Here is a 27305-nt window from a genome sequence, read left to right on the forward strand (position 1 = left end):
TCGAGATCAGTGTAGCCTACCTACAGAGGTGGAGGGATGATGCCACCGTCTCGTAATAACGGACAGTGCACGACCTGACCGCGTCATCGAAATTAAGAATAGAAACCGTTATTACGACATATTGGGGCAGTAAAAGAAAGGGAAAGACAGTTTATTAATCAAAAAAATATCTTATTAGAAAGAAAGGAAAATACTTGAAACTGGATGAACTCCCTGGCTCACATCCACAAAAGTGATTTTGTCATTATGAAGAAGAGCAATTTAGCCAAACGGGTAAGATATAGTTTTTTTCTTTAAGTACTGGGTGCATATTTTTTGGACATGCATCTTTGCATTAGGCTATACATTTCTAGGATATAACTGGCAATTTGCCCAGAATCAGGCATTATGCGCGCTTTTATACCACAGCTCACATTGGCGGCTATATCACACACATTGTCTAGATCACACATTTGATAGCCTACAATTCCTAAACAATGGTCTTTTGGCACCTCCTTACGCGTGCCACATTTAATGTGTAGCCTATCAATTCGCATGTGTGCCATTGCACGAATTTCCTCAACATACGGCTTCAATCTTCCATTGAAGAAAGAGTACAATGTGTTTTCTTGTCATTAGTGTGCTATTGCCAGATGCTCGTTGTGCTCTATCGGTTGGTAGCTTTCATATATTTTATTTGCCACACCCTGGATGGTATAAGACCTGCAATTAAATTTTACGCACAGAAGAGCGCACCGTTATCATTTTTGGGGGAAAGACGCGAGGAGACTCATAGTTCCTATGTCTTACTGAGAATGAGATTGAAAAGGCATTTGCCGTTGAAAGAGCTCTTATTTTCTCAGTACTCTCACGAACATCTTATTACGTAAACTTAACTAGGTTTTAACGGATTTATTCCACTTTGAACATGCAGGGTCCTCAAGATGTCAACCAGCTGTCATCGCAGCCAGACAAAGTCGGCTGGATCCGCAAGTTCTGTGGTAAAGGGATTTTTAGGGAAATATGGAAAAACCGTTTCGTGATACTGAGAGGAGACCATCTGTACATCTCTGAGAAAGAGGTATGCACTTCTCTTTTACCTCCAATAGCATGTGTAGGCTATAATTGTGTCTATGCCTACAGTAGGCATCCCTGTACTGGAAATTGTTACGGCCAACCTGGCTCCTTCTGTGTGTGTGTGTGTGTGTGTGTGTGTGTGTGTGTGTGTGTGTGTGTGTGTGTGTGTGTGTGTGTGTGTGTGTGTGTGTGTGTGTGTGTAGTGTGTAGTGTGTCTGTGTCTGTGTGTGTGTGTAGTGTGTAGTGTGTGTGTGTCTGTGTGTGTAGTGTGTCTGTAGTGTGTGTAGTGTGTGTGTGTCTGTGTGTGTAGTGTGTGTGTGTGTGTGTGTGTGTGTGTGTGTGTGTGTGTGTGTGTGTGTGTGTGTGTGTGTGTGTGTGTGTGTGTGTGTGTGTGTAGTGTGTAGTGTGTGTGTGTCTGTGTGTGTGTGTGTGTGTAGTGTGTAGTGTGTGTGTGTCTGTGTGTGTAGTGTGTCTGTGTCTGTGAGTGTGTGTGTGTGTGTGTGTGTGTGTGTGTGTGTGTGTGTGTGTGTGTGTGTGTGTGTGTGTGTGTGTGTGTGAGTGGGGGGGAGGACATATGAACATTTGATTTAGTTTGCCTGTACTGCTATTAGAAGGTTCACGTTTCCTTTGTTGCAGGCTCACCTTGCTTCAGTAGAGATGCTTTGTCTGTCTGTCTGTCTGTCTGTCTGTCTGTCTGTCTGTCTGTCTGTCTGTCTGTCTGTCTGTCTGTCTGTCTGTCTGTCTGTCTGTCTGTCTGTCTGTCTGTCTGTATGTATGTATGTATGTATGTATGTATGTATGTATGTATGCAGCCTGTCTAAGATGCATCAACATGGATTTCACCTTTTAGCTGTAGAAGGACATCCTGGGTTTCTCAGGTTTCAGAGTTCTGGGGAACTTGTTTTGGGAAAATAGCCTTGCATGTAACCTACACCTGGGCTGTCAGCGCTTGGTCTGTTGTTTCCAACAACAAATTTAACCAGGAGTCCTTAAGTTTTGTAAACCAGCTATTGTTATAAGTCTGGAAATCGAGGCTCGCCATGGAAAGGGGATAAAATCTGACTGAATTTCCTTGGCTGTTGAAAATAAATAGGCTAAATTGTCAAATCTTGGCACAAATCACCATGCAAGCAAAAACATTATGCGCTGAATTCGGATTACTTTCACTGGCTCAAACGTGCCCAACTTTTGAGGTCAACAAAATACCCACTGGGCACAGAAGTAAATTCAACGTCTATTCCACATTGGTTCAAAATCATTTAATTGAAATGTTGTGGAAACAATGTTGATTCAACCAGTGTTTGCCTAGTGGGTACCACTATGGATATTGGTGACTCAGTAGCATCGTTGGGAAAATGTAGAATCCTGTCCGTTACAATAAAACAAGGTTTTGGCCATGGCATAGAAAGAGAACTATTTTGTTTGGCTGAAAGTAATGGCTTATGTCCAAGTGCTTTTATCACATGAAAGGTTCCGGTGAACAGCCTCATTATCATCACAAGTTTCAAGATCACATGACCTAGATGTTAAACCTTGAGCTGTAGCGAATTCACACCCTTCACCATAGACAGAATCACCTTTCCATTTCTGTATTCTCTTCTTTTTTGGAGGGGGGTCAGATTCTGTTTGATGTCGCTGTTTCAACACTCCTCCCGTAAGCAGTAACCATGGAGATAAACGCTACTGACAGCTGAGAGGGCACACGTCTTTCTGAAAGCTGAATAATGCCCTTTAAATGATTCCTGGAAAGGATTCCCAGAACAGCGAATGAAAGTTCCACATAAGGGCTGCATCTCTCAATTGCTCTAATGAAAGAGAGAGTGGGACTCAGGGCTCCAGCTGCACGCAATGCCAGTTTCCCCGATCATTTTAGAACCAGAATTTTAAAATACATTTTTTTCATCTGTGCTGTGCTCCCTATAAGCCTGCTGGATGAGCAACAAACACGTGTCAGAAACTGAAAAGACCACGGCTGACACAGCTGCGCCTCTCGCTGTGCCTGAGGACCCCACCCCCTCAACCCTACTGTTTACACACACACACACACACGCTCAGCTGAGGTTCAGTTGCTTTGTAATGAGTTCACCTGTGGAACAGAACGCATCAGTTCAGCGTAGTTCTCTTTCTCTCATTATCGCGTCTCTCACCACCCATGCTCCGTAATTTGTTGGATTTTATAGTTATTTTATGTAATGCACCTATTGTTCGTTTTACACGTACAATTCGATGTTTGTTAAGGAGCTCATTGTTATATCATGTATATTGGTAAGTGGTGTGCTACCTATTTGTCAGGTGAAGGTAACTGCAACCCCAGTGATAACTATTTGACCTGCGTGTACTTGTGTGTGTTATGTGCTCTGCTGCAACTTCTTAACCACATGATTAATGGTGGTGCATTATTCAAATGAGAACTTTGAAAAGACAAGCACGCTATTCATGAAGTAGGCCAGAAGGCTAAAAAGAACACAGAGACTTGTATCTCCGACGCTCAGCTAACCACAGCCGAACCGCCTCATGGGGCCCGGGATCATCTTTAATCTAAAACTCCCGTCTTTGAGTTTGATTTAATGTTTTATAGACGTTGAGTGATATCATGTTGTTAGCGAGTTTGAGCACAAATGATGTTTTTGACCCATATTCACTGAATGAATTAGCCTCAATCATTTTATATCAATCACAGATGAAGGAAAATCATACTCTGGGTTCACTCTGAAAGTTGATACTGTATTTCATGTCAGGTGTGCTTTGGAATCAACATAATCAAGCATCAATATCCACAAAATATACAGCCTGCGTCTGTTAAACACCTGCGTTAAAACGTGACCAACATTGAGGTTGAATTTTATCTGCAATTGATTGAATTGTGGCATGAGTGTGCAAGCTGGCATTGACAGTATCAAATTGTCTGCTAACTCATAAGATTAGCTGCAGTAAGCAGCTATGTTGCTCTATTACCTCTTAGCATCCTCACACGGGACACCAGTTCGATGTGTGAGAGATTCTCCAAGAGGATTTGCAACCATGCAACTGGGACTCTGAGAAGTTAACTGCTGGTGACATTACTCTGTACTACCCCAGATTATTCAAATTTACTTCATCATTTGACCACTAAGAAGAGCACCTATATGTACCTATCTGTTCTCCTGTCTTATTTTTTTAAATGCTTTTATTGTGAAGGAAAGGTGATATTTTAGAGGGAAGTTCAGAGAGAGAACTCCTGCCGCTGGAGGGCATATAGCCTGGAGGTCGGTAGCGCTACCACGAGACTTGGGCGCAGAGCACAAATATAATTTTAAGACTATTGGATTTCACCGCCTGCTGGTTACTTAGTGGTATCAGGGGAAATGACTCAAGGAACAGCTACAGTATTTTTATGTTGAAAATGTCAAGTTATCATTAAAAGTTCCATAATCTCAAAGAGCCCGGTAACTGCGGTCTATTTTTCGTAATATGCCGACTCAGCTACTGCTCACAGTGAAAATTTGTGCAAAACCAGGATTCTTTATGATTTTTTTTATCATCGTCAGCTCAAGCTTCCCATAATAGTCTACAGAGCCATAGCTCTGAGAGCCTTATTTGGCCAGACAGACATGCTACAAGAACATGCAGTACACAACACATGAACTGCATAGATGCGTGAGTTACATTGAGGTCTGTTCCTCCATAGAAGGCCGTGTGTTGTTTGTGAAAAGTGTACAGTATGTTGTCATAGTTGAGAATAGTGCTGAGAGTGTATGTGTATGTTATGGAGGCGTGTGTTCCTGTGCAGAGGAGTGTGTCCTGTCTCTGCTCCCAGGATATCACCCCTGCATATTGCTCTGTTCTAACTTACAGCTGTGCTATTGGCTGCAGGTTACACACATCATACATCTTTCATACGGGAACTCTCTGTTCTCTTCTTTAGTCTTGTGATGATAGGAGGCTTTACACGTGCAGACAGAGATGCTTCTGTAGAATGCTCAAAGTGCTTCCACTCAAACACTACATCTATGATCTATGTGAATAATTGTTGGGAGTTCCACCTATGTTTATATATATAGAGAGGTCTTCATGGTTTTCAATGGTGACGTGCACGGCCTATGAACGAGGACACTCCAACAAAACAGGATTTAGAGCGAGAGAGTGAAGCTTGTATTCATCAGACACTGTATAACCTAGGCCAGGGGGTACCTGAGGTAACATTTTAGGCCATTCATTGAAGAAATGTGGTGACGCAGTTGGACAAAGTGTTTTGTAGTTGATCAAGGTCGTTGTGATTGATGTAGTTTACAGATACTGTTGCAATGGGATTGGTATAGAAGGCGAATGTGTGACCAAGTTTTGTGGTCGATAGAGTAACTCTGTGACTGGAGGAGCTTGGCATAAAACTGGACTAACACGCCTCTAAAATTGGTCAAGGACCACACAAGTGTTGTTACTGGTCCAACGGATCAACGTGATCAGTGGATATCTGGGTTGTTGGTGAAACCCGTATTTACTGTAATTTGGAAATAGTGCAAGATGACTGGTCAAGCATACCACATGGTCAATGTAATAAAGCTATATGATTGGTGCAGGGAGGCCATGGTGGTTTAGCTTTCCATACTTGCTATGCTAGTTATTTCAGGAAAGCCTACTGGTCAGTTCTGGGGAATATTATATTTATAGTATTATATTATAAATAAACCAGCCTCTTTATACTCCCCAGCTCTAAACTGCATCACATTTTCCGCACTGATTGAAAATATGATTTTAATCCACTTCCCCTCTTAATTCCAACCTGGTTTATATAAACATAACCCCTCTAGGGCTTGATTACAGGGTATTAACGGCATGTCAACCAGATTTTGGAGTGTGACCAATCGGACATCGCCTTTCCATTCGCTCTAGGGTTTTTCCTTGCACTGTACTGTTTGATGGGATTCCGCCGGCTTGTATAGACTTTCTCTATTTTTGCGTTTCAGGGCGGTATGTTGCTGGGTTATTCTTAGTGGTGGGTATTTTACCCCCACTACCACCCCCAACTCTGCTTTTCCATATACGTAGCAGGAGGGGAGTGAAATATTGATGGGATGGTGGGCGTTCCAGAATGGATCCTCAGGGCTTCTTTTGCCCCATATTATAGTTGTGAGCCTCTCTCTCTCTCACACACTCACACACGATGCAGCCCCATATTATAGTTGTGAGCCTCTCTCTCTCTCACACACTCACACACGATGCAGCCCCATATTATAGTTGTGAGCCTCTCTCTCTCTCACACACTCACACACGATGCAGCCCCATATTATAGTTGTGAGCCTCTCTCTCTCTCACACACTCACACACGATGCAGCCCCATATTATAGTTGTGAGCCTCTCTCTCTCTCACACACTCACACACGATGCAGCCCCATATTATAGTTGTGAGCCTCTCTCTCTCTCACACACTCACACGATGCAGCCCCATATAGTTGTGAGCCTCTCTCTCTCTCACACACTCACACACGATGCAGCCCCATATTATAGTTGTGAGCCTCTCTCACACACGCACACACAGAGCTCTTGTTTATCTTTTACATTTTAAATGCAATTTGGGTGGCTAATGAATGTGTAGCAGCATGCGGTGGGGCACAGTTTGGATCTGTGTTTAGTCAGGAAGAAATTGGACTACACTTTGATGTATGTATTGTCCTCATATACTGTATCGCTAGGCATAATACAGTTCCTCAATTAAATTAAAAGGCAAATGGTCAAATTTAGGACACAACTAATAACAGCCATAACAAGTGGACTTCAGGCTGCTAGTGGTTTAATGGGGGTTGATACAAGGCTGTGACACATTAATTAATTATACCGTATGTGGTTGTTTCTTTGATCACAGAGTGGCTCCGTGTCTCGTTCTAACGTCGGAAGATTCCTCTGATGCACGGCTGTTGCTGTGGAAAAACTCTATTCCTCCAGATGAAAGTGGAATGCCCCCGCCCCTTCCCAACACACAGTCACATCCACCCACACACATCATTGCTGTGTGTACCAATGGCGTTCAACCATGTCTCTATGCGTCTCCTTAGGTTCTCACAACAGACCTACACATAGGCTTGTATCCATGTCAATAACCAACCCCCAACACCTCCAAACACACACACACCATGACCCCCAGTGATCCCGTTGCTGTGTTGAAGCTAATGGGGCCCTCTGAGAGGTCCCACCACCATTGAGGTTGTATGTAATCACCTGTCAGTCAGGCTGAATGGAGGGGTCGATGTCTCTGCCCCAGCACTGTTCATTACAATTGATCTGCGTTTAAATTAGACACTTTGCGGCGGGGCAACAAGACCAATAATGGGAGGCAGGGGAGTAACACATGAACACCCACTCTGTCACGGTTGTCAAAAGGAGAAGCGGACCAAAGTGCAGCGTGTGTGTCGTTCCACATTCTATTTACTCTGTGAAACTATGCAGTACATAAATAAACTGAATACACAAAACAACAAACCGTGACGCAGAGGTGAAACAAACACTACTCAAAAATAATCACCCACAAAACCCAGGTAGAAAAACCCCTACTTAAGTATGATCTCCAATTAGAGACAACGAGGACCAGCTGCCTCTAATTGGAGATCATCCCAAACAAACCAACATAGAAATACAAAAACTAGAACCTAACAACATAGAAATAGAACACAGAATAAACCCCCCTGTCACACCCTGACCTACTCTACCATAGAAAATAACAGCTTACCATGGTCAGGACGTGACAGTACCCCCCCCAAAGGTGCAGACTCCGAATGCAACTAAAAAACAAAAGGGAGGGTAGGGAGGGTAACCAGTGTCTATGGTGGCTCTGGTGCAGTACCCAGAACCTTATCATCCAGTGCATCCTCCAGTAGAGGAGGCGGCTCTGGTTCGGGGTGTACCCCCCCGCTCCTCCCGCTGATCCCTCTGCTTCTGTGCCACCGGACCGTAGATCATCGCCGGAGGTTCCGGGCTGCAGGCCGTCTCAGGGGGTTCCGGGCTGCAGGCCGTCTCAGGGGGTTCCGGGCTGCAGGCCGTCTCAGGGGGTTCCGGGCTGCAGGCCGTCTCAGGGGGTTCCGGGCTGCAGGCCGTCTCAGGAGGTTCCGGGCTGCCGGGCTGGGAACTGTCGTCGGAAGCTCTGGACTGGGAACTGTCGCCGGAAGCTCTGGACTGGGAACTGTCGCTGGAAGCTCTGGACTGGGAACTGTCGCTGGAAGCTCTGGACTGGGAACTGTCGCTGGAAGCTCTGGACTGGGAACTGTCGCCGGAAGCTCTGGACTGGGAATGCGCACTGGAGGCCTGATGCGTGGGGCTGGCACAGGTGACGCCAGACTAGTAACACGCACCTCAGGTCGAGTGCCGGGAGCAGGAACAGGCTGTACCAGGCTGGATAGACTCACTGGAGTCCGGGTACGTGGGGCAGGCACAGGATATACTGGAGGTCTCAAGAGGCGCACCGGAGGTCTCAAGTGTATAGCTGGCACAACCCGTCCTGGCTGGATGCTTACTCTCGCCCGGCAAACGCGGGGAGCTGGCACAGGACGAACTGGGCTGTGAATACACACTGGCGACACAGTGCACAGCGCCGGCGCAGGATATCCTGGACCGAGAAGGCGAACTGGAGACCAGGAGCGCTGAGCTGGCACCACCCTTCCTGGCTGAATGCTCAACCTAGCACGGCAAATGCGGGGCGCGGGCACAGATCGCACCGGGCTGTGTATGCGCACTGGCGACACAGTGCGCATCACCGCATAACATGGTGCTTGCTTCTTCACTCGCTTCCCATGGTAAGCACGAGGAGTTGGCTCAGGTCTCCACCCTGACTCTGCCAAACTCCCCGTGTGCCCGCCCCAATTTTTTTTGGGGGGGTGCCTCTCGCACTTGCCTCGTGGTTGGTATAGTGCCTCATAATAACGCCGCTCTGCTCTTGCTGCCTCAATCTCCTCCCTTGGGCGGTGATACTCCTCCCTCAGGTTCTAGTTTTCACCGCCCAACAACATAGAAATAGAACACATAGAATAAACCCTCCTGTCACGCCCTGACCTACTCTACCATAGAAAATAACAGCTTACCATGGTCAGGACGTGACACGCTCCAAGACTCAATTTTTCTACCAATTTGTCTGGCTATTGCTTTTTGGTGGCATTGGGAAGCAGGTTATGAAAATAAACACATTTTTCAATGCTCTGGGTAAAAGTATGATCATAACATGGTAACATTCTGATATCAGGCCTGTAATGGATTTTTTTATAGACATTTGGACATATCCTAAAAAGACCTTCATTACACAGAATATCTTCTGTATGGGCATATAAGGCCTGAAATGCAAGAGAATTCTATTTGAAACCTCATTAACATCCTAAAATAATGGATGATACGAATGTGAGAAAAGGTTTTATTTCAAAACGGCTGAGTTTTACCCTGGCACCGTAGTGTGTCTCTGTGCTGTCGAAAGCTGCTGGATAACAGAGATTGGTAATTAGTCTTTTCCCTTGGGTTAAACTCAAGATATCCTGCTGTAATGCACAGTAGGTTGTTCTCTCTCTGTGTGTGTGTGCATATGTGCGCATATGTGTGTGTGTGTGTGCATAGGTCTATTTTTGTGGTAGACAGATGGTTTAAGGTTCAAAACAAATTGACAAAGCTCATTTGCCAGTGCCATCTTGCACATATGTACAGACCTGAGTTGTAACTACCTCCTGTTTTCTCTGTGTGTTTCCAGGTGAAGGATGAGAGGAAAGTCCAGGAGTTGTTTGACCTGGCTGACTACGAACGCTCTGAGGAGCTGCGCAAGGCCAAGAGCCGCAGTAAGAAGAACCACAGCAGGTTCACCCTGCTCCGCTGCAAGCAGCCTGGGAATATAGTGAGTCCTTCTGCCCAGGGAGAGTGAAGGAGTCAGGCAGGGAGGCTCAGCAGGGCTTGGGGTGTTTAGGCCTCAGTGGGAAGTCCTTACTGCAGGTGTTGATTTTAGCTGAAAATGCATTTGAAACTTGAGGCAAGCTTATCGTCAGACATAGTTTGTGGTTTTCTATAAAGAGAGAGTATGAGACAAAGTACAAGCTCAAATCAAAACAATCAAATGTACAGTTGTGGCCAAAAGTTTTGAGAATGACACAAATATTAATTTTCACAAAGTTTGCTGCTTCAGTGTCTAGATATATTTGTCAGATGTTACTATGGAATACTGAAGTATAATTACAAGCATTTCATAAGTGTCAAAGGCTTTTATTGACAATTACATGAAGTTGATGCAAAGAATCAATATTTGCAGTGTTGACCCTACTTTTTCAAGACCTCTGTAATCCGCCCTGGCATGCAAGAACTTCTGTTCTTGCATAATCAATGCTTGGAGTTAGGCAGAGTTTGTGGGTTTTTGTTTGTCCACACGCCTCTTGAGGATTGACCATAAGTTCTCAATGGGATTACGGTCTGGGAGTTTCCTGTCCATGGACCCAAAATATCGATGTTTTGTTCCCCGAGCCACTTAGTTATCACTTTTGCCTTATGGCAAGGTGCTCCATCATGCTGGAAAGGCATTGTTCATCACCAAACTGTTCCTGGATGGTTAGGAAAAGTTGCTCTCGGAGGATGTGTTGGTACCATTCTTTATTCATGGCTGTGTTCTTAGGCAAAATTGTGAGTGAGCCCACTCCCTTGGCTGAGAAGCAACCCCACACATGAATGGTCTCAGGATGCTTTACTGTTGGCATGACACAGGACTGATGGTAGCGGTCACCTTGTCTTCTCCGGACAAGCTTTTTTCCAGATGCCCCAAACATTCGGAAAGGGGATTCATCAGAGAAAATGACTTTACCCCAGTCCTCAGCAGTCCAATCCCTGTACCTTTTGCAGAATATCAGTCTGTCCCTGATGTTTTTCCTGGAGAGAAGTGGCTTCTTTGCTGCCCTTCTTGACCAGGCCATCCTCCAAAAGTCTTCACCTCACTGTGCGTGCAGATGCACTCACACCTGCCTGCTGCCATTCGTGAGCAAGCTCTGTACTGGTGGTGCCCCGATCCCGCAGCTGAATCAACTTTAGAAGACGGTCCTGGTGCTTGCTAGACTTTCTTGGGCGCCCTGAAGCCTTCTTCACAACAATTGAACCGCTCTCCTTGGAGTTCTTGATGATCCGATAAATGGTTGATTTAGGTGCAATCTTACTGGCAGCAATATCCTTGCCTGTGAAGCCCTTTTTGTGCAAAGTAATGATGATGGCACGTGTTTCCTTGCAGGTAACCATGATTGACAGAGGAAGAACAATGATTCCAAGCACCACCCTCATTTTGAAGCTTCCAGTCTGTTGTTCGAACTCAATCAGCATGACAGAGTGATCTCCAGCCTTGTCCTTGTCAACACTCACACCTGTGTTAACCTCTTACATCTAGATGTTCCACTAGCGGAACACCGCTCCAATATCCAATGATTTGGCGTGGCGTGAATTACAAATTCCTCAAAAATCCCAAAACTTCAATTTTTCAAACATATGACTATTTTACACCATTTTAAAGACAAGACTCTCCTTTATCTAACCACATTGTCCAATTTCAAAAAGGCTTTACAACGAAAGCAAAACATTAGATTATGTTAGGAGAGTACCCAGCCAGAAATAATCAGACACCCATTTTTCAAGCTAGCATATAATGTCACAAAAACCAAAACCACAGCTAAATGCAGCACTAACCTTTGATGATCTTCATCAGATGACACTCCTAGGACATTATGTTATACAATACATGCATGTTTTGTTCAATCAAGTTCATATTTATATCAAAAACCAGCTTTTTACATTAGCATGTGACGTTCAGAACTAGCATACCCACCGAAACTTCCGGTGAATTTACTAAATTACTCACGATAAACGTTCACAAAAAACATAACAATTATTTTAACCTGTTATGGCTAGGGGGCAGTATTTTCACGGCCGGATAAAAAACGTACCCGATTTAATCTGATTATTACTCCTGCCCAGAAACTAGAATATGCATATAATTATTAGCTTTGGATAGAAAACACTCCAAAGTTTCTAAAACTGTTTGAATGGTGTCTGTGAGTATAACAGAACTCATTTGGCAGGCCAAAACCTGAGAAGATTCCATGCAGGAAGTGCCCTGTCTGACAATTACTTGGCCTTCTTGATTATCTCTATCCATTACAGGGGATCTCTGCTGTTACGTGACACTTCCTACGGCTCCCATGGGCTCTCAGAAGGCGGCAAAAAGCTGAATCGTGGCTTTGCAGGCTCTGGCTGAAAAAAAGTAGCGCGTTTGGATAATGGCTGGTCACAGTACTGTGAGACTCAGGCTCGTGCCCGAGTCGACCCCATGCTTTATTTTCTTTCGTCTTTTTACCTAAACGCAGATTCCCGGTCGAATATTATCGCTTTTTTACGAGAAAAATTGCATAAAAATTGATTTTAAACAGCGGTTGACATGCTTCGAAGTACGGTAATGGAATATTTATAAATCTTTTGTCACGAAATGCGCCATGCTCGTGACCCTTATTTACACTTCGGATAGTGTCTTGAACGCACGAACAAAACGCCGCTATTTGGATATAACAATGGATTATTTTGAACCAAACCAACATTTGTTATTGAAGTAGCAGTCCTGGGAGTGCATTCTGACGAAGAACACCAAAGGTAATCAAACTTTTATAATAGTAAATCAGAGTTTGGTCAGGGCTAAACTTGGTGGGTGTCTAAATAGCTAGCCGTGATGGCTGGGCTATCTACTCAGAATATTGCAAAATGTGCTTTCACCGAAAAGCTATTTTAAAATCGGACACCTCGATTGCACAAAGGAGTTCTGTATCTATAATTCTTAAAATAATTATGTTTTTTGTGAACGTTTATCGTGAGTAATTTAGTAAATTCACCGGAGGTTTGCGGGGGGTATGCTAGTTCTGAACGTCACATGCTAATGTAAAAAGCTGTTTTTTGATATAAATATGAACTTGATTGAACAAAACATGCATGTATTGTATAACATAATGTCCTAGGTGTGTCATCTGATGAAGATCATCAAAGGTTAGTGCTGCATTTAGCTGTGGTTTTGTTTTTTGTGACATTATATGCTAGCTTGAAAAATGGGTGTCTGATTATTTCTGGCTGGGTACTCTGCTGACATAATCTAATGTTTTGCTTTCGCTGTAAAGCCTTTTTGAAATCGGACAGTGTGGTTAGATAAAGGAGAGTCTTGTCTTTAAAATGCTGTGAAATAGTCATATGTTTGAAAAATTGAAGTTTTTGTATTTTTGAGGAATTTGTAATTCGCGCCACGCCTATCATTGGATATTGGAGCAGGTGTTCTGCTAGCGGAACGTCTAGATGTAAGAGGTTATTAAGAATTATAGATACAGAACTCCTTTATGCAATCGCTATGTCCGATTTTAAAATAGCTTTTCGGTGAAAGCACATTTTGCAATATTCTGCGTAGATAGCCCAGCCATCATGGCTAGCTATTTTGACACCCACCAAGTTTGGCACTCAACAAACTCAGATTTACTATAAGAAAAATTGGATTACCTTTGCTGTTCTTTGTCAGAATGCACTCCCAGGACTTCTACTTCAACAACAAATGTTGGTTTGGTTCCAAATAGTCCATAGTTATATCCAAATAGCTGTGTTTGTTCTTGCGTTCAAGACACTATCCGAAGGGTGACGCGCCGGCGCGTATCGCGACAAAATTTTAAAAAATATTCCATTACCGTACTTCGAAGCATGTCAAACGCTGTTTAAAATCAATTTTTTGGGCGATTTTTCTCGTAAAATAGCGATAATATTCCGACCGGGCGACGTTGTTTATGTTCAAAGACTGAAAATGTAAAATGGACTCTTCACGTGCACGCGCGTGCCTGTTTCATTGTTCTCAGATCGACCACTATCCAAATGCGCTACTGTTTTTCAGCCAGGGACTGCAGAGTCATCATTCAACGTTCTGGCGCCTTCTGAGAGCCTATGGGAGCCTTAGAAAATGTCACGTTACAGCAGAGATCCTCTGTTTTCGATAAAGAGGCTATAGAAGGCCAAGAAATGGTCAGAGAGGGCACTTCCTGTTTAGAATCTTCTCAGGTTTTGGCCTGCCATATGAGTTCTGTTATACTCACAGACACCATTCAAACAGTTTTAGAAACTTTAGGGTGTTTTCTATCCAAATCAAACAAGTATATGCATATTCTAGTTTCTGGGCAGGAGTAATAACCAGATTAAATCGGGTACGTTTTTTATCCGGCCGTGAAAATACTGCCCCCTATCCTAAACAGGTTAACGAGAGAATCACTGACATGATGTCAGCTGGTCCTTTTGTGGCAGGGCTGAAATGCATTGGAAATGTTTTTGGGGGATTCAATTCATTTGCATGGCAAAGTGGGACTTTGCAATTAATTGCAATTCATCTGATCACTCTTCATAACATTCTGGAGTATATGCAAATTGCCATCATACAAACTGAGGCAGCACACTTTGTGAAAATTAATATTTGTGTCATTTTCAAAACTTTTTGCGACGACTGTACATGTTTCGTATACAACAGGTGTAGACTTACAGTGAAATACTTCCTTACGAGTCCTTTTCCAAGAACGCAGAGTTAAAGATAATGGAGTGGCTACGGATACTGAGTTTTTGTATCCCAATAGAGATAAATAGTAATGACATCTTTTTCTAGGCACTAATTCCGCCATGGTTCATTGAACAAAGCCTATGGGAAAATGAATGGCGTTTTTGGATAAAGACCGAAAATAAGGTCTGTGGTAAACACAGGCTTAGGAGATCTTGAAGCATTTATGTAATTTAAAAAAAGCACTTAAAGGCTTCATAATTCATAGAGGTCATGTTAACCTCTCTGGGCCAGTGGGACGTTAGCGTCCCACTCTAGTCAACAGCCAGTGGAATCGCGTGGCGCGAAATACAAATACCTCAAAAATGCTATAACTTCAATTTCTCAAACGTAGTGGAAAGCCATACCCAATGCGGTAGAGCTGTGGTCCGGCGATGGTCCGCTTGTTGACAATACCTGGAGTTGGTCTTGAGAATAGCCGTCCTGGCTCTTCTCCAGGTACGTCGACAGCGGCGGACAAACATCTGGGCCGAGGGTACGCTGACCTCTTGCTCTTGTTCAGGGAAGAGTGGAGGCTGATACCCCATGGAGCACTCGAAAGGGGAGAGTCCCTTGGCAGGACTGGGAAGAGTGTTCCGGGCATACTCCACCCAGAACAGTTGACGGCTCCAGGTAGTGGGGTTGGTTGAGACCAGGCACCTTAAGGTGGTCTCCAGGTCTTGGTTGGCTTGCTCCGACTGACCGTTAGTTTGGGGAGGGAATCCGGATGACAGGCTGGCCGACGCCCCAATAAGGATGAAGAATGCCTTCTAGAACTGAGACGAGAAATAAGGACCCTGATTGGAGACCATGTCTACTGGGAGTCCATGGATCCGGAAGACATGCTGCACCATAAGCTGGGCCATCTCCTTGGCAGAAGGTAGTTTAGGGAGAGGGATGAAATGGTTGGCCTTGGAGAACCGGGAAATGTTTCAATTTTTTGAGCACACACAGTGCGTGCAGTGACAAAGGCAGAGACGTCAGGGACCATTGTGGGCCACCAGAAACGTTGTCGAAGGAAGGCTAGTGTACGATGGGACCCTGGATGACAAGTCAGCCTGGAGGAATGAGCCCATTCCAGGACCCGGGACCGGATTGGCTTAGGGACAAACAGCCGGCTAGCCGGGCCCCCTTCAGGTCCAGGCTGGGAGCGTTGCGCCTCGTGAACCAGGTTCTCAATACCCCAATCCACGGTGGCAGCAAGGCATGAGGTAGGGAGAATGGTTTCGGAAGTCGAGGGTGTGGCAGAGGAGCTGTATAGGTGGGAGAGAGCATCAGGCTTCACATTTTTGGACCCTGGATGGTAGGAAATGGTAAAGTTGAATCTGGTAAACAGGAGGGCCCACCAGGCCTGCCTTGAGTTGCGGCGCTTGGCTGAACGGAGATATTCCACATTTGTATGGTCGGCCCAGACCAGGAATGGCTGTTCTGTTCCTTCCAGCCAGTGCCTCCACTCCTCCAACGCCATCTTCACCGCCAGGAGTTCTCGGTTGCCAACATCGTAGTTCCTCTCAGCAGGACTGAGATGATGGGACAGGAAAGCACAGGGATCAAATCAAATTTATTTATAAAGCCCTTCTTACATCAGCTGATGTCACAAAGTGCTGTACAGAAACCCAGCCTAAAACCCCAAACAGCAAGCAATGCAGGTGTAGAAGCATGGTGGCTAGGAAAAACTCCCTAGAAAGGCCAGAACCTAGGAAGAAACCTAGAGGGGAACCAGGCTATGAGGGGTGGCCAGTCCTCTTCTGGCTGTGCCGGGTAGAGATTATAATAGAACATGGCCAAGATGTTCAAATGTTCATAGATGACCAGCAGGGTTAAATAATAATAATCACAGTGGTTGTCGAGGGTGCAACAGGTCAGCAACTCAGGAGTAAATGTCAGTTGGCTTTTCATAGCCGATCATTCAGAGTATCTCTACCGCTCCTGCTGTCTCTAGAGAGGTGAAAACAGCAGGTCTGGGACAGGTAGCACGGCCGGTGAACAGGTCAGGGTTCCATAGCTGCAGGTAGAACAGTTGAAACTGGAGCAGCAGCACGGCCAGGTGGACTGGGAACAGCAATGAGTCATCAGGCCAGGTAGTACTGAGGCATGGTCCTAGGGCTCAGGTCCTCCGAGAGAGACAAAGAAAAAAAAGAGAAAGAGAGAGAATTAGAGAGAATTAGAGAGAGCATACTTAAATTCACACAGGACACCGGATAAGACAGGAGAAATACTCCAGATATAACAGACTGATCCTAGCACCCCGACACATAAACTACTGCAGCATATAGTGAGGGAAAAAAGTATTTGATCCCCTGCTGATTTTGTACGTTTGCCCACTGATAAAGAAATGATCAGTCTATAATTTTAATGGTAGGTTTATTTGAACAGTGAGAGACAGAATAACAACAAAAAAATCCAGAAAAACGCATGTCAAAAATGTTATAAATTGATTTGCATTTTAATGAGGGAAACAAGTATTAGACCCCCTCTCAATCAGAAAGATTTCTGGCTCCCAGGTGTCTTTTATACAGGTAACGAGCTGCGATTAGGAGCACACTCTTAAAGGGAGTGCTCCTTATCTCAGCTTGTTACCTGTATAAAAGACACCTGTCCACAGAAGCAATCAATCAATCAGATTCCAAACTCTCCACCATGGCCAAGACCAAAGAGCTCTCCAAGGATGTCAGGGACAAGATTGTAGACCTACACAAGGCTGGAATGGGCTACAAGACCATCGCCAAGCAGCTTGGTGAGAAGGTGACAACAGTTGGTGTGATTATTCGCAAATGGAAGAAACACAAAAGAACTGTCAATCTCCCTCGGCCTGGGGCTCCATGCAAGATCTCACCTCGTAGAGTTGCAATGATCATGAGAACGGTGAGGAATCAGCCCAGAACTAAACGGGAGGATCTTGTCAATGATCTCAAGGCAGCTGGGACCATAGTAACCAAGAAAACAATTGGTAACACACTACGCCGTGAAGGACTGAAATCCTGCAGCGCCCGCAAGGTCCCCCTGCTCAAGAAAGCACATATACATGCCCGTCTGAAGTTTGCCAATGAACATCTGAATGATTCAGAGGACAACTGGGTGAAAGTGTTGTGGTCAGATGAGACCAAAATGGAGCTCATTGGCATCAACTCAACTCGCTGTGTTTGGAGGAGGAGGAATACTGCCTATGACCCCAAGAACACCATCCCCACCGTCAAACATGGGGGTGTTTTTCTGCTAAGGGTACAGGACAACTTCACTGCATCAAAGGGACGATGGACGGGGCCATGTACCGTCAAATCTTGGGTGAGAACCTCCTTCCCTCAGCCAGGCCATTGAAAATGGGGCGTGAATGGGTATTCCAGCATGACAATGACCCAAAACACACGGCCAAGGCAACAAAGGAGTGGCTCAAAAAGAAGCACATTAAGGTCCTGGAGTGGCCTAGCCAGTCTCCAGACCTTAATCCCATAGAAAATCTGTGGAGGGAGCTGAAGGTTCGAGTTGCCAAACATCAGCCTTGAAACCTTAATGACTTGAAGAAGATCTGCAAAGAGGAGTGGGACAAAATCCCTCCTGAGATGTGTGCAAACCTGGTGGCCAACTACAAGAAACGTCTGACCTCTGTGATTGCCAACAAGGGTTTTGCCACCAAGTACTAAGTCATGTTTTGCAGAGGGGTCAAATACTTATTTCCCTCATTAAAATGCAAATCATTTTATAACATTTTTGACATGCGTTTTTCTGGATTTTTTTGTTGTTAATCTGTCTCTCACTGTTCAAATAAACCTACCATTAAAATTATAGACTGATCATTTCTTTGTCAGTGGACAAACGTACAAAATCAGCAGGGGATCAAATACTTTTTTTCCCTCACTGTAAATACTGGAGGCTGAGACAGGAGGGGTCGGGAGACACTGTGGCCCCATCCGACGATACCCCCGGACAGAGCCAAACAGGCAGGATATAACCCCACCGCTTTGCCAAAGCACAGCCCCAACACCACTAGAGGGATATCTTCAACCACCAACTTACCATCTTGAGACAAGGCCGAGTATAGCCAACAAAGATCTCCGCCACGGCACAACCCAAGGGGATGAAGCTTCTGGTCCTGGGCAGATTGCTGGGACAGGATGGCCCCCACTCCAACATCTGAAGCATCCACTTCCACCACAAATTGACGCAAGGGGTCCGGATGGATGAGGATGGGTGATGTTGTGAACCGATGCTTCAGGTCCAAAAAGGCTTTGTCGACAGCTGGAGACCATTTGAACGGTACCTTGGGGGAGGTGAGTGCCGAGAGGTGGGCCGCCAGGGTGCTGTAATCCTGAATGAAACGGTGGTAGAAGTTTGCAAAACCAAGAAACCGTTGCAACTGCACCCTGGACATTGTTTGAGGCCAATCCACCACTGCTTTCACCTTTCCAGGATCCATCTGAACATTGCCCTCAGCAATGACATATCCCAGAAAGGTGATAGAAGAGCGGTGGAACTCACTCTTCTCGACTTTCACGAACAATTGGTTCTCCAGGAGGTGCTGATGGACCTGTCTGACATGGAGTACATGTTCTTGGGCAGATCGGAAAAAAACAGGATGTCGTCCAGGTAGACGAACACAAACCAGTTTAGCATGTCCCGAAGCACATCATAACCAAAGCCTGGAAGACAGTTGGTGAGTCCAAATGGCATGACCTGGTACTCATAATGTCCACTGGCTGTGTTGAAGGCTGTCTTCCACTCATCCCCCTTGCGTATCCGAACCAGGTGGTAGGCATTCCGAAGGTCCAACTTGGAAAACATGGTAGCCCCCTGGAGAAGTTCAAACGACAAGGAGAGGTAGGAGATAACGATTTTTGACAGCGATATCGTTAAGTCCCCAGTAGTCAATGCATGGGCGCAGGGTCTTGTCCTTCTCCACAAAGAAATACCCTGCGCCGGCAGGAGATGTAGATGGAGGGACGGCCCCAGTGGCTGGAGACTCTTCTATATACTCCTCCACAGCAATGGTCTCTGGTCGATACAGAGAGTACAACCGACCCCAAGGTGGTGTATTACCTGGGAGAAGAGCAATGACACAATCATAAGGATGGTGCAGGGGGGAAAAGAAGTAGCACTTGCCTTGCTAAACACTTCCAGGAGGTCATGGTATTCCGTGGGGATAACAGTCTTGCTAACCTCCTGAGGAAGACGACATGGGGAAGGCTGTGCTGCTTGAAGGCAGTGGGAATGGCAAAATGGGCTCCACCCCAGATGGAGCTTGTGGTCCAGTCAATCACAGGATTGTGCTTTTGGAGCCAGGAAAATCCCAAAACAACCGGAACATGGGGAAATGCAGTGAAGAGGAACTGTATTGTCTCACTGTGGTTACTATAAACCGTAATTGAACGAGCACAGTACTATGGGTGACTTACCCTATAGAGCAGCCGTCCAGTGCCCTAGCATCCATGGGCACAGAGAGAGGCTAAGTGAGAATACCAAGCTCCGAAGCTATCGTGCAATCCATAAGACATTCATCAGCCCCAGAGTCAGTGAGCACTCAGAGACTTAGATTGGTCTCCCCACAGCACAAGAGCAAAAAGAGGTGTGCGGGTGATGGGAATTAGGGAACTCCCAGTCTGACTCACCATAGTACTGGTACCCACTAGGGACAAGGGTTTCCTAATAGGGCAGGTAGCAATAAAATGTCCGGCCCCTACACAGTACAGACAACAGTTATTATTCATCCTCCATGAGCGCTCCCAAACTGATAGCCTAGTTCTTCCCAACTACATAGGCTCAGTATCCAACTCACCCGTCATAGATTCACGAGAGAGCTCGGGTGACTTCGACTCCTCTCGGAAGAGCTGCCTTCGGAAACTTCTGGTTTCCATAGTAGGTGAACGCGTTATATCGGGTGCACGAGTGTGCCAGACCTCCTCTCACTCTTGCGTTCCCTTAGGCGTCCATCAATTTTAATGGTTAAGGCGATAAGAAAGTCGAGGTCCACCGGCAGTTCCCGAGCAGCTAGCTCATCCTTTACCTCCTCAGATAATCCGTGCAGAAAAGTATCGAAAAGAGACTCCGGATTCCAGGTACTCTCGGTGGCCAACGTGGGAAAGTCCACCGCGTAGTCTGCCACACTACGGGAGTTTTGACATAAGTCAAGCAGTTTGCTGGCCGCCTTTCTCCCAGATACCGGAGACTCAAAAACTTTTCTCACCTCTGCCATGAATTCCTCCAAATGACCGCAAATGGCAGATTGTTGTTCCCAAACTGCTGTAGCCCAGGAGAGCGCCCTTCCTGACAGTAGTGTAATTATATACGCTATCTTCGATCGGTCTGAAGAAAACGAAGATGGCTGTAGCTCAAAAATAAACGAGCACTGAGAAAGAAAACCCCGGCAGGTACCAGAATTCCCCGAATATCGCTCTAGAGGAGGTAAGCGGGGTTCACAGGGAGTCGGGATAGGCTGTACAAACTCACCACAGATAGGGAAAAAATTACCGGGTGATTGGGGTTTTTCAGAGGTGGCAGACAGTCTCTGAGCTAACTCCCTGATTTGCTCCATAATAGCCTTTAACCCATGGTCGTGGCGTTCCGTCAAGGAACTGAGCCCTTCCAAAAGGCCCTGTAGCAACTCCTGATGTCTCCCAATGGTGGCTCCCTGCAAGGAGACAGCGTGGCGGAGCTGGTCCAAGTCTGCTGGGTCTGTCATGGCCAGTTCGTACTATCATGACACAAGGCGAGACCCAGATGCAGACACAGGAGGCAGATGGTTGGAGTCTTACAATATTTATTAATACAAAAGGGTATGGCAAGAGAATGGTCGTGGACAGGCAAAAGGGTCAAAACCAGTTCAGAGCCCAAAAGGTACCGAAGGGCAGGCGAATCAAGGTCAGGGCAGGCAGGATGATCAGGCAGGCAGGAAACTAGTCCAGAGTCAGGCAAGGGTCAAAACCGGGAAGACTATCAAAAATAGAATAGCAAAAGGAGAACGGGAAAAACACGCTGGTTGACTTGACTAACATACAAGATGAACTGGCACAGAGAGACAGGAAACACAGGGATACATACACTGGGGAAAATAAGCGACACCTGGAGGGGGTGGAGACAATCACAGGAACAGGTGAAACAGATCAGGGCGTGACAATCAGCTAAAAACAAGAAGAAGCGGCTCCAGTGGGCACGCAATTCTACCAGCTCTCACAGTCTCACATCAGAATTAGACATTCATGTTTCTCAAACGTCAAATTTCAAAGCTGTTCCAAATGTCAAATTTCTAAGTGTTTAAGGGTAAGTTTAGGCATTAACTCTGAATTTGCAAGTTTAGGGTTAAGTTCAGGCATTACCTCCAAATTCTTAAGGTTTGGCATTAACTCCGAATGGTTAAGGTAAGGGTTAAGGTTTGGGATAGGCTTAAAACAAAATTATCAAAAGCAATTTTCTATCACTGGATTCAAACTTGGGAATCACAGGTAGATGCTTACACCCATCTGCCATCCCCATCCACAATGCCCTAGCAAAACCGAAACCTACTTGAAGGTAACAACCCTCACTGTTGCCCCTAGTGGCCGGTTTCCACGTTGTCTCCTGACGTCCTCAGATATGAATAGACGTTGAATACTGACTTGTATCACAGGTGACCTGGCTGCGCGATCACCAACACTGGACAATTGAGGAGTAGAAAAACATCGCCTGGGCTGACGAATCCCAGTTCCTGTTGCGTCATGCTGATGGCAGAGTCAGGATTTGGCATAAGCAGCATGAGTCCATGGCCCCATCCTGCCTGGTTTCAACGGTACAGGCTGGTGGCGGTGGTGTAATGGTGTTGGGAATGTTTTCCTGGCACACGTAAGGTCCCTTGATACCAATTGAGCAACGTTTCCATGCCCTGAAGAATTCAGGCTGTTCTGGAGGCAAAGGGGGTCCGTCCGACCCGGTACTAGATGGATGTGCCTAATAAACTGACCAATGAGTGTATGTGGTAAGTGTGAGTGTGTGTGTGTGTGGCGTCAGTATGCATGTGTGCGCGTGTGTGTATGTTGTGTTGGGGTATCAGTGTAAGTATGTGTGAGTGTATGGGTAGAGTCCAGTGTGTGTGCATAGAGTCAGTGCAAGAGAGTTAGTGCAAAAAATGTGTCTAGCTGATGGGATTTATTTATTTGTCTCCCTTGATGATGATATGGTTGTGTTGCCACATTAGATCGGCCATTAATGCACCCCCACCACAGACCGGGATTGGTGGATTTCTCCAGAAAGACATAATCCAGAGAATCCCATTACCTCTAAAGAGGCAATCTCTATAACGCCCAAATCCTACAAAGATTCCACTCACAGTTGTCACTTCTGACCCACTGCAGTTCTTGTAGATCTTGGCACCAGCTTGTGGTTCATTTGGCGTCATTATTCACTGTCTTAGTGTGATATTCTAGGGGGAAGTGTGTGTTTGAGAGAAGGTACGTAAGTATATACAAGGAGATGTAATTGGAGGGCAGATGCTCAATTTACCTGTTTTTGTCGAGCTTTGCAGAGATTCTTCCTCCAGTTTACAGCTTAGACCCTGCTCTAGATAAGAACCATCTTTAACATAATTATTTGTCAATGCATTTAATGAGGTGCAATCCCCCTTCCTTGGTGATTTAGGCAAAGCCGCCCCATTAAGCTTTCTGTGCCCCTCTCTATCGCTCACAAATTGGCTACATTCCGACTCTCCCTCCAACCAATGCTTACACCAATTTATTCCTTTCAAATCCATGATGGAAGTGTGCAAGTGCACACTTAAGAAGGAGGGGTGGAGTAGCCTAAACTTTCTCATCTTCTTTCAACCAATCAATTGATTCTTTCCTTTTTTTCTTCAGGTTCCCAATCTTGTGTTCTTGGCTGTTAGCCCCGAGGAGAAGGAGTCGTGGGTCAATGCCCTCAATACAGCCATCATCAAAGCCAAGAACCGCATTTTTGATGAGGTAGGTCAGTCACTCTTCTCCCCTTCCCTGTCCCTATTTCGCTAGCTCTCACGTCTCCCCAGATTTCTAGAGCTTTTCTTATTTTTCTCTCTCATTAGCATGTCTCTCGTGCAACATTTATGAATGAAACCTCCAAATGCCCCTACAGCCAGCCCTAAAAAGTTTCCAGACAAATGTAACCTTGCAGTTACTAAGCGCACTGTAAAATTTGTGAATTTGGACAAAAGCACAGTCTACATCTTTCAATACAGGAAACACGTAAATTCAATCTCCCCAGGCGTGGCTGAGAGATCAAAGTGTTTATATCTCGCTGACTCATCCATCTCCATCGGGAACAGAGTCCTTGTTAATGCTCCGTCCCTGCCGACGCCCACCTGTTTTCCCAGTGCCTCGCGATCAAACAGTGGCTCACTCCCCATCACACACTATGGGGTGAAAATCCATCTTCCGTAGCTAGAGATCGTCAAGAAGTGAGAATGAACTCTGCAGCATGTCTGCCGCCCTGATAGTGAGAATCCTCTCTCAACGCCCTACAATGTACTCTACTCTAATGTACATCATGTTCTGTACATTACATTCCCATAACTCTCCCTCCACAAATATACATTTCTGTTATGCTGATTGTCAAAAAAAATCACTCGGTCTCTTTCTGATTGTCTCCATAGGTTACAATTGAAGAGGACAGTGTCCTGGTGCACCCTACACGTGATCGTGCCAAGATTCCCCATGCACGGCGCTTGCCCACCCGGGGACATCTCATGGCTGTGGTGGGTGTTACTACCTTGGCTAACATTGACAATTCAGTTCCAAGTCAATATTATATTTTTGGACAGCAAACAAGGAATTATACTGTTTATATTTTAAGGATTATCCTGGTCTGTTGCGTTGAATGCTAAACTCTCTTGTGCTCTCCCTAGGCATCCACCTCCTCAGACGGAATGTTGACCCTTGACCTTGTCCATGAGGAAGATGACTCCACCCCAGAAGATGAGGAAGAAGGCTTCTGGGAAAATAACTTCAGGGTTGACCTAGACAAATGGACCACAGGTCGTCAGCGTTCTGGCACAGACGTCTCCAAACTCTGCGTCACCACAAAGGACCTAAGGGTACCCAAGACGGGCAGCCTGCCTCGCGGGAGCGAGCTCTCCTGGGACCGGGCGCACCATCTTGAGGCTCAGTCCCGTACCCCTCCACCAGGGAAGAGGTTCAGTGCCCAAGGTAGGAGCCGCTGCGCCTCCATGGACGAGGTCCATTCCTTGCGGCCAGTCAGGGGTGTCCTTCACCCTCGCCCCATAGGTGAACCTGTCCAGCCTGTCGGACCACTGCAGAGTCTTATCGCCCAGAAAATGCAGAGGGCTCAGGAACTGCTGGAAGAAATGCGATTGGAGGAACTGCAACGTGCAAAAGGCTTAGACTCGCCCTACCTAAAGGGCATTGACTCACCCCGTTTGTACCATCTAAGAGGCTTTGAGTCTCCTCACTCCAGGGCCTCAGGTTCACCTCGCAGTAAGAGTAGTGACTCCCCTCGTTTGAGGGTGAAAGACTCGCCTCGTTTGAGGGGGAAAGACTCGCCTCGTACGAAGGGCAAGAAGTCCCGCTCAAAAGGTACAGACTCACCCCATTCAAAGAGGGCTGACTCTCCTAATTTGAGGGGTAACAACTCTCCCCGTCTCAGGGCTACTGACTCGCCACGTATGAAGGGTTTGGATTCTTCCAGTTTCAAGGAAACAGACTCGCCAAGTCTGACGGGTTCTGACTCCCCACGTCTCAAGAACATTGGTTCACCCTTTTCAAAAAGTTTTGACTCATCAAGTCTGAAGGGTTCTGACTCGCCTCGCATCAAGGATACTATTCTGAGGGGTAAGGACTTGCCAAATATAATTGGTAAGAACTCCCCAAGTCTGAAGAGTATCGGCTCACCTTCTCTGAAAGGTGCTGACTCACCCTGTCTGAAGGGTAATGACTCACTCCATAGTAAGAGTGCATACTCACTTCTCAGTGACTGTGATTTGGAGAGTAGACGGGCAGAGGCGGAGCGACTTCTGCAGGAGGCCGTCTCCTCCTGGCGTCAGGCTAAGGAGGTGCTGGAGGAGGTGAAGGAGCTGCAGACGCAGTCACTAAACCGCCGCTCTGAAAAGAAGACAATAGACAGGCCCCCAACACCGCCACCGGACTATAGGCTGGAGGACGCATGCCTCTGTCGCCACCACAGCTGAAAAGCACGCTGGGTTGTCTCCAAACAAAGAGAAAATAAAAGAGCACTAGGGGCATGGAGTAAATACATTTTTGTCACGTTTTGTTGTCATTACATGCCAGTGTTGAAGTATAAAGCTTTTAGGCTTTATTGCTCCCTTTGCATTTTCCTATCTTGATCCTTGCATTCAGAAAGTATTCAGACCCCTTCACTTTTTCCACATTTTGTTACGTTACAGCCTTATTCTAAAATGGAATAAATACATTTTTTCCCTCATCAATCTACACATAATACCCCATAATGATAATTGTTCAAATGTATTAAAAATAAAAAACAGAAATACCTTATTTACATAAGTATTCAGACCCTTTGCTATGACACTCGAAATTGAGCTCAGGTGCATCCTGTTTCCGTTGATCATCCTTGTTTCTACAACTTCATTGGTGTCCACCTGTGGTCAATTCAATTGATTGGACATGATTTGGAAAGGCACACACCTGTCTATATGAGGTCCCACAGTTGACAGTGCATGTCAGAGCAAGAACCAAGCCATGCCAAAGGAGCAGGATTGTGTCGAGGCACAGATCTGGGGAAGGGTACCAAAAAATGGCTGCAGCATTGAAGTTCCCCAAGAACACAGTGTCCTCCATCATTCTTAAATAGAAGTTTGGAACCACCAAGACTCTTCCTAGAGCTGGCTGCCTGGCCAAACTGAGCAATCGGAGGAGAAGGGCCTTAGTCAGGGAGGTGACCAAGAACCCGCTGGTTACTTTGACAGAGCTCCAGTTCCTCGGTGGAGATGGAATAACCTTCCAGAAGAACAACCATCTCTGTAGCACTCCACCAATCAGGCCTTTATGGTAGAGTGTCCAGACGGAAGCCACTCCTCAGTAAAAGGCACATGACAGCATGCTTGTAGTTTGCCAACAGGCACATAAAGGACTCCCAGACTGTGAGAAACAAGATTCTCTTTGGCCCCAATGCCAAGCGTCACGTCTGGCACCGCTTAATCACCTGGCCAACACCATCCATACGGTGAAGCATGGTGGTGGCAACATCATGCTGGGGGGATGTTTTTTAGCGGCAGGGATTGGGACACTAGTCAGGATCGAGGGAAAGATGAACGGAGCAAAGTACAGAGAGATCCTTGATGAAAACCTGCTCCAGAGCGCTCAGGAACTCAGACTGGGGTGAAGGTTCACCTTCCAACAGGACAATGACCCTAAGCACACAGCCAAGACAGCGCAGGAGTGGCTTCAGGACAAGACTCTGAATGTCCTTGAGTGGCCCAGCCAGAGCCCGGACTTGAACCCGATCTAACAAATATCTGGAGAGACCTGAAAATAGCTGTACAGGGACACTCCCTATCCAACCTGACAAAGCTTGAGAGGATCTGCAGAGAAGAATGGGAGAAACTCCCCAAATACAGGTGTGCCAAGCTTGTCACGTGATACCAAAGAAGACTCAAGGCTGTAATCACTGCTGAAGGTGCTTCAACAAAGTACTGAATAAATGGTATGAATACTAACTGGGATATTTTCATTTTCACATTTTATTTTAGCCAAAAAAA

The 27305-nt window shown here is 45.9% G+C and overlaps 1 protein-coding gene across 1 annotated transcript; it reads left to right on the forward strand.

Annotated features, from left to right (window-relative positions):
- plekho1a (pleckstrin homology domain containing, family O member 1a) lies at positions 1 to 26026 on the forward strand. Its single transcript, XM_014141619.2, has 6 exons — positions 1 to 273; positions 914 to 1060; positions 9752 to 9892; positions 23437 to 23541; positions 24207 to 24308; positions 24459 to 26026. The coding sequence occupies exons 1-6, from the start codon at positions 205 to 207 to the stop codon at positions 25755 to 25757; spliced, it is 1863 nt and encodes a 620-aa protein (XP_013997094.1). The 5' UTR covers positions 1 to 204; the 3' UTR covers positions 25758 to 26026.
- Positions 26027 to 27305: the final 1279 nt, after the last annotated feature.

The sequence above is a fragment of the Salmo salar genome, chromosome ssa14 (genome assembly GCF_905237065.1).
Source record: "Salmo salar chromosome ssa14, Ssal_v3.1, whole genome shotgun sequence".
Classification (NCBI taxonomy): domain Eukaryota; kingdom Metazoa; phylum Chordata; class Actinopteri; order Salmoniformes; family Salmonidae; genus Salmo; species Salmo salar.

Bases quoted from the DNA above. Each gene is read 5' to 3' on its own strand.
- plekho1a (XM_014141619.2), top strand. From the start codon at position 205: ATGAACTCCCTGGCTCACATCCACAAAAGTGATTTTGTCATTATGAAG. The intron at 1,061-9,751 runs GTATGCACTTCT...GTGTGTTTCCAG, and splicing joins TGTACATCTCTGAGAAAGAG to GTGAAGGATGAGAGGAAAGT. The intron at 9,893-23,436 runs GTGAGTCCTTCT...TTTTTTCTTCAG, and splicing joins GCAAGCAGCCTGGGAATATA to GTTCCCAATCTTGTGTTCTT.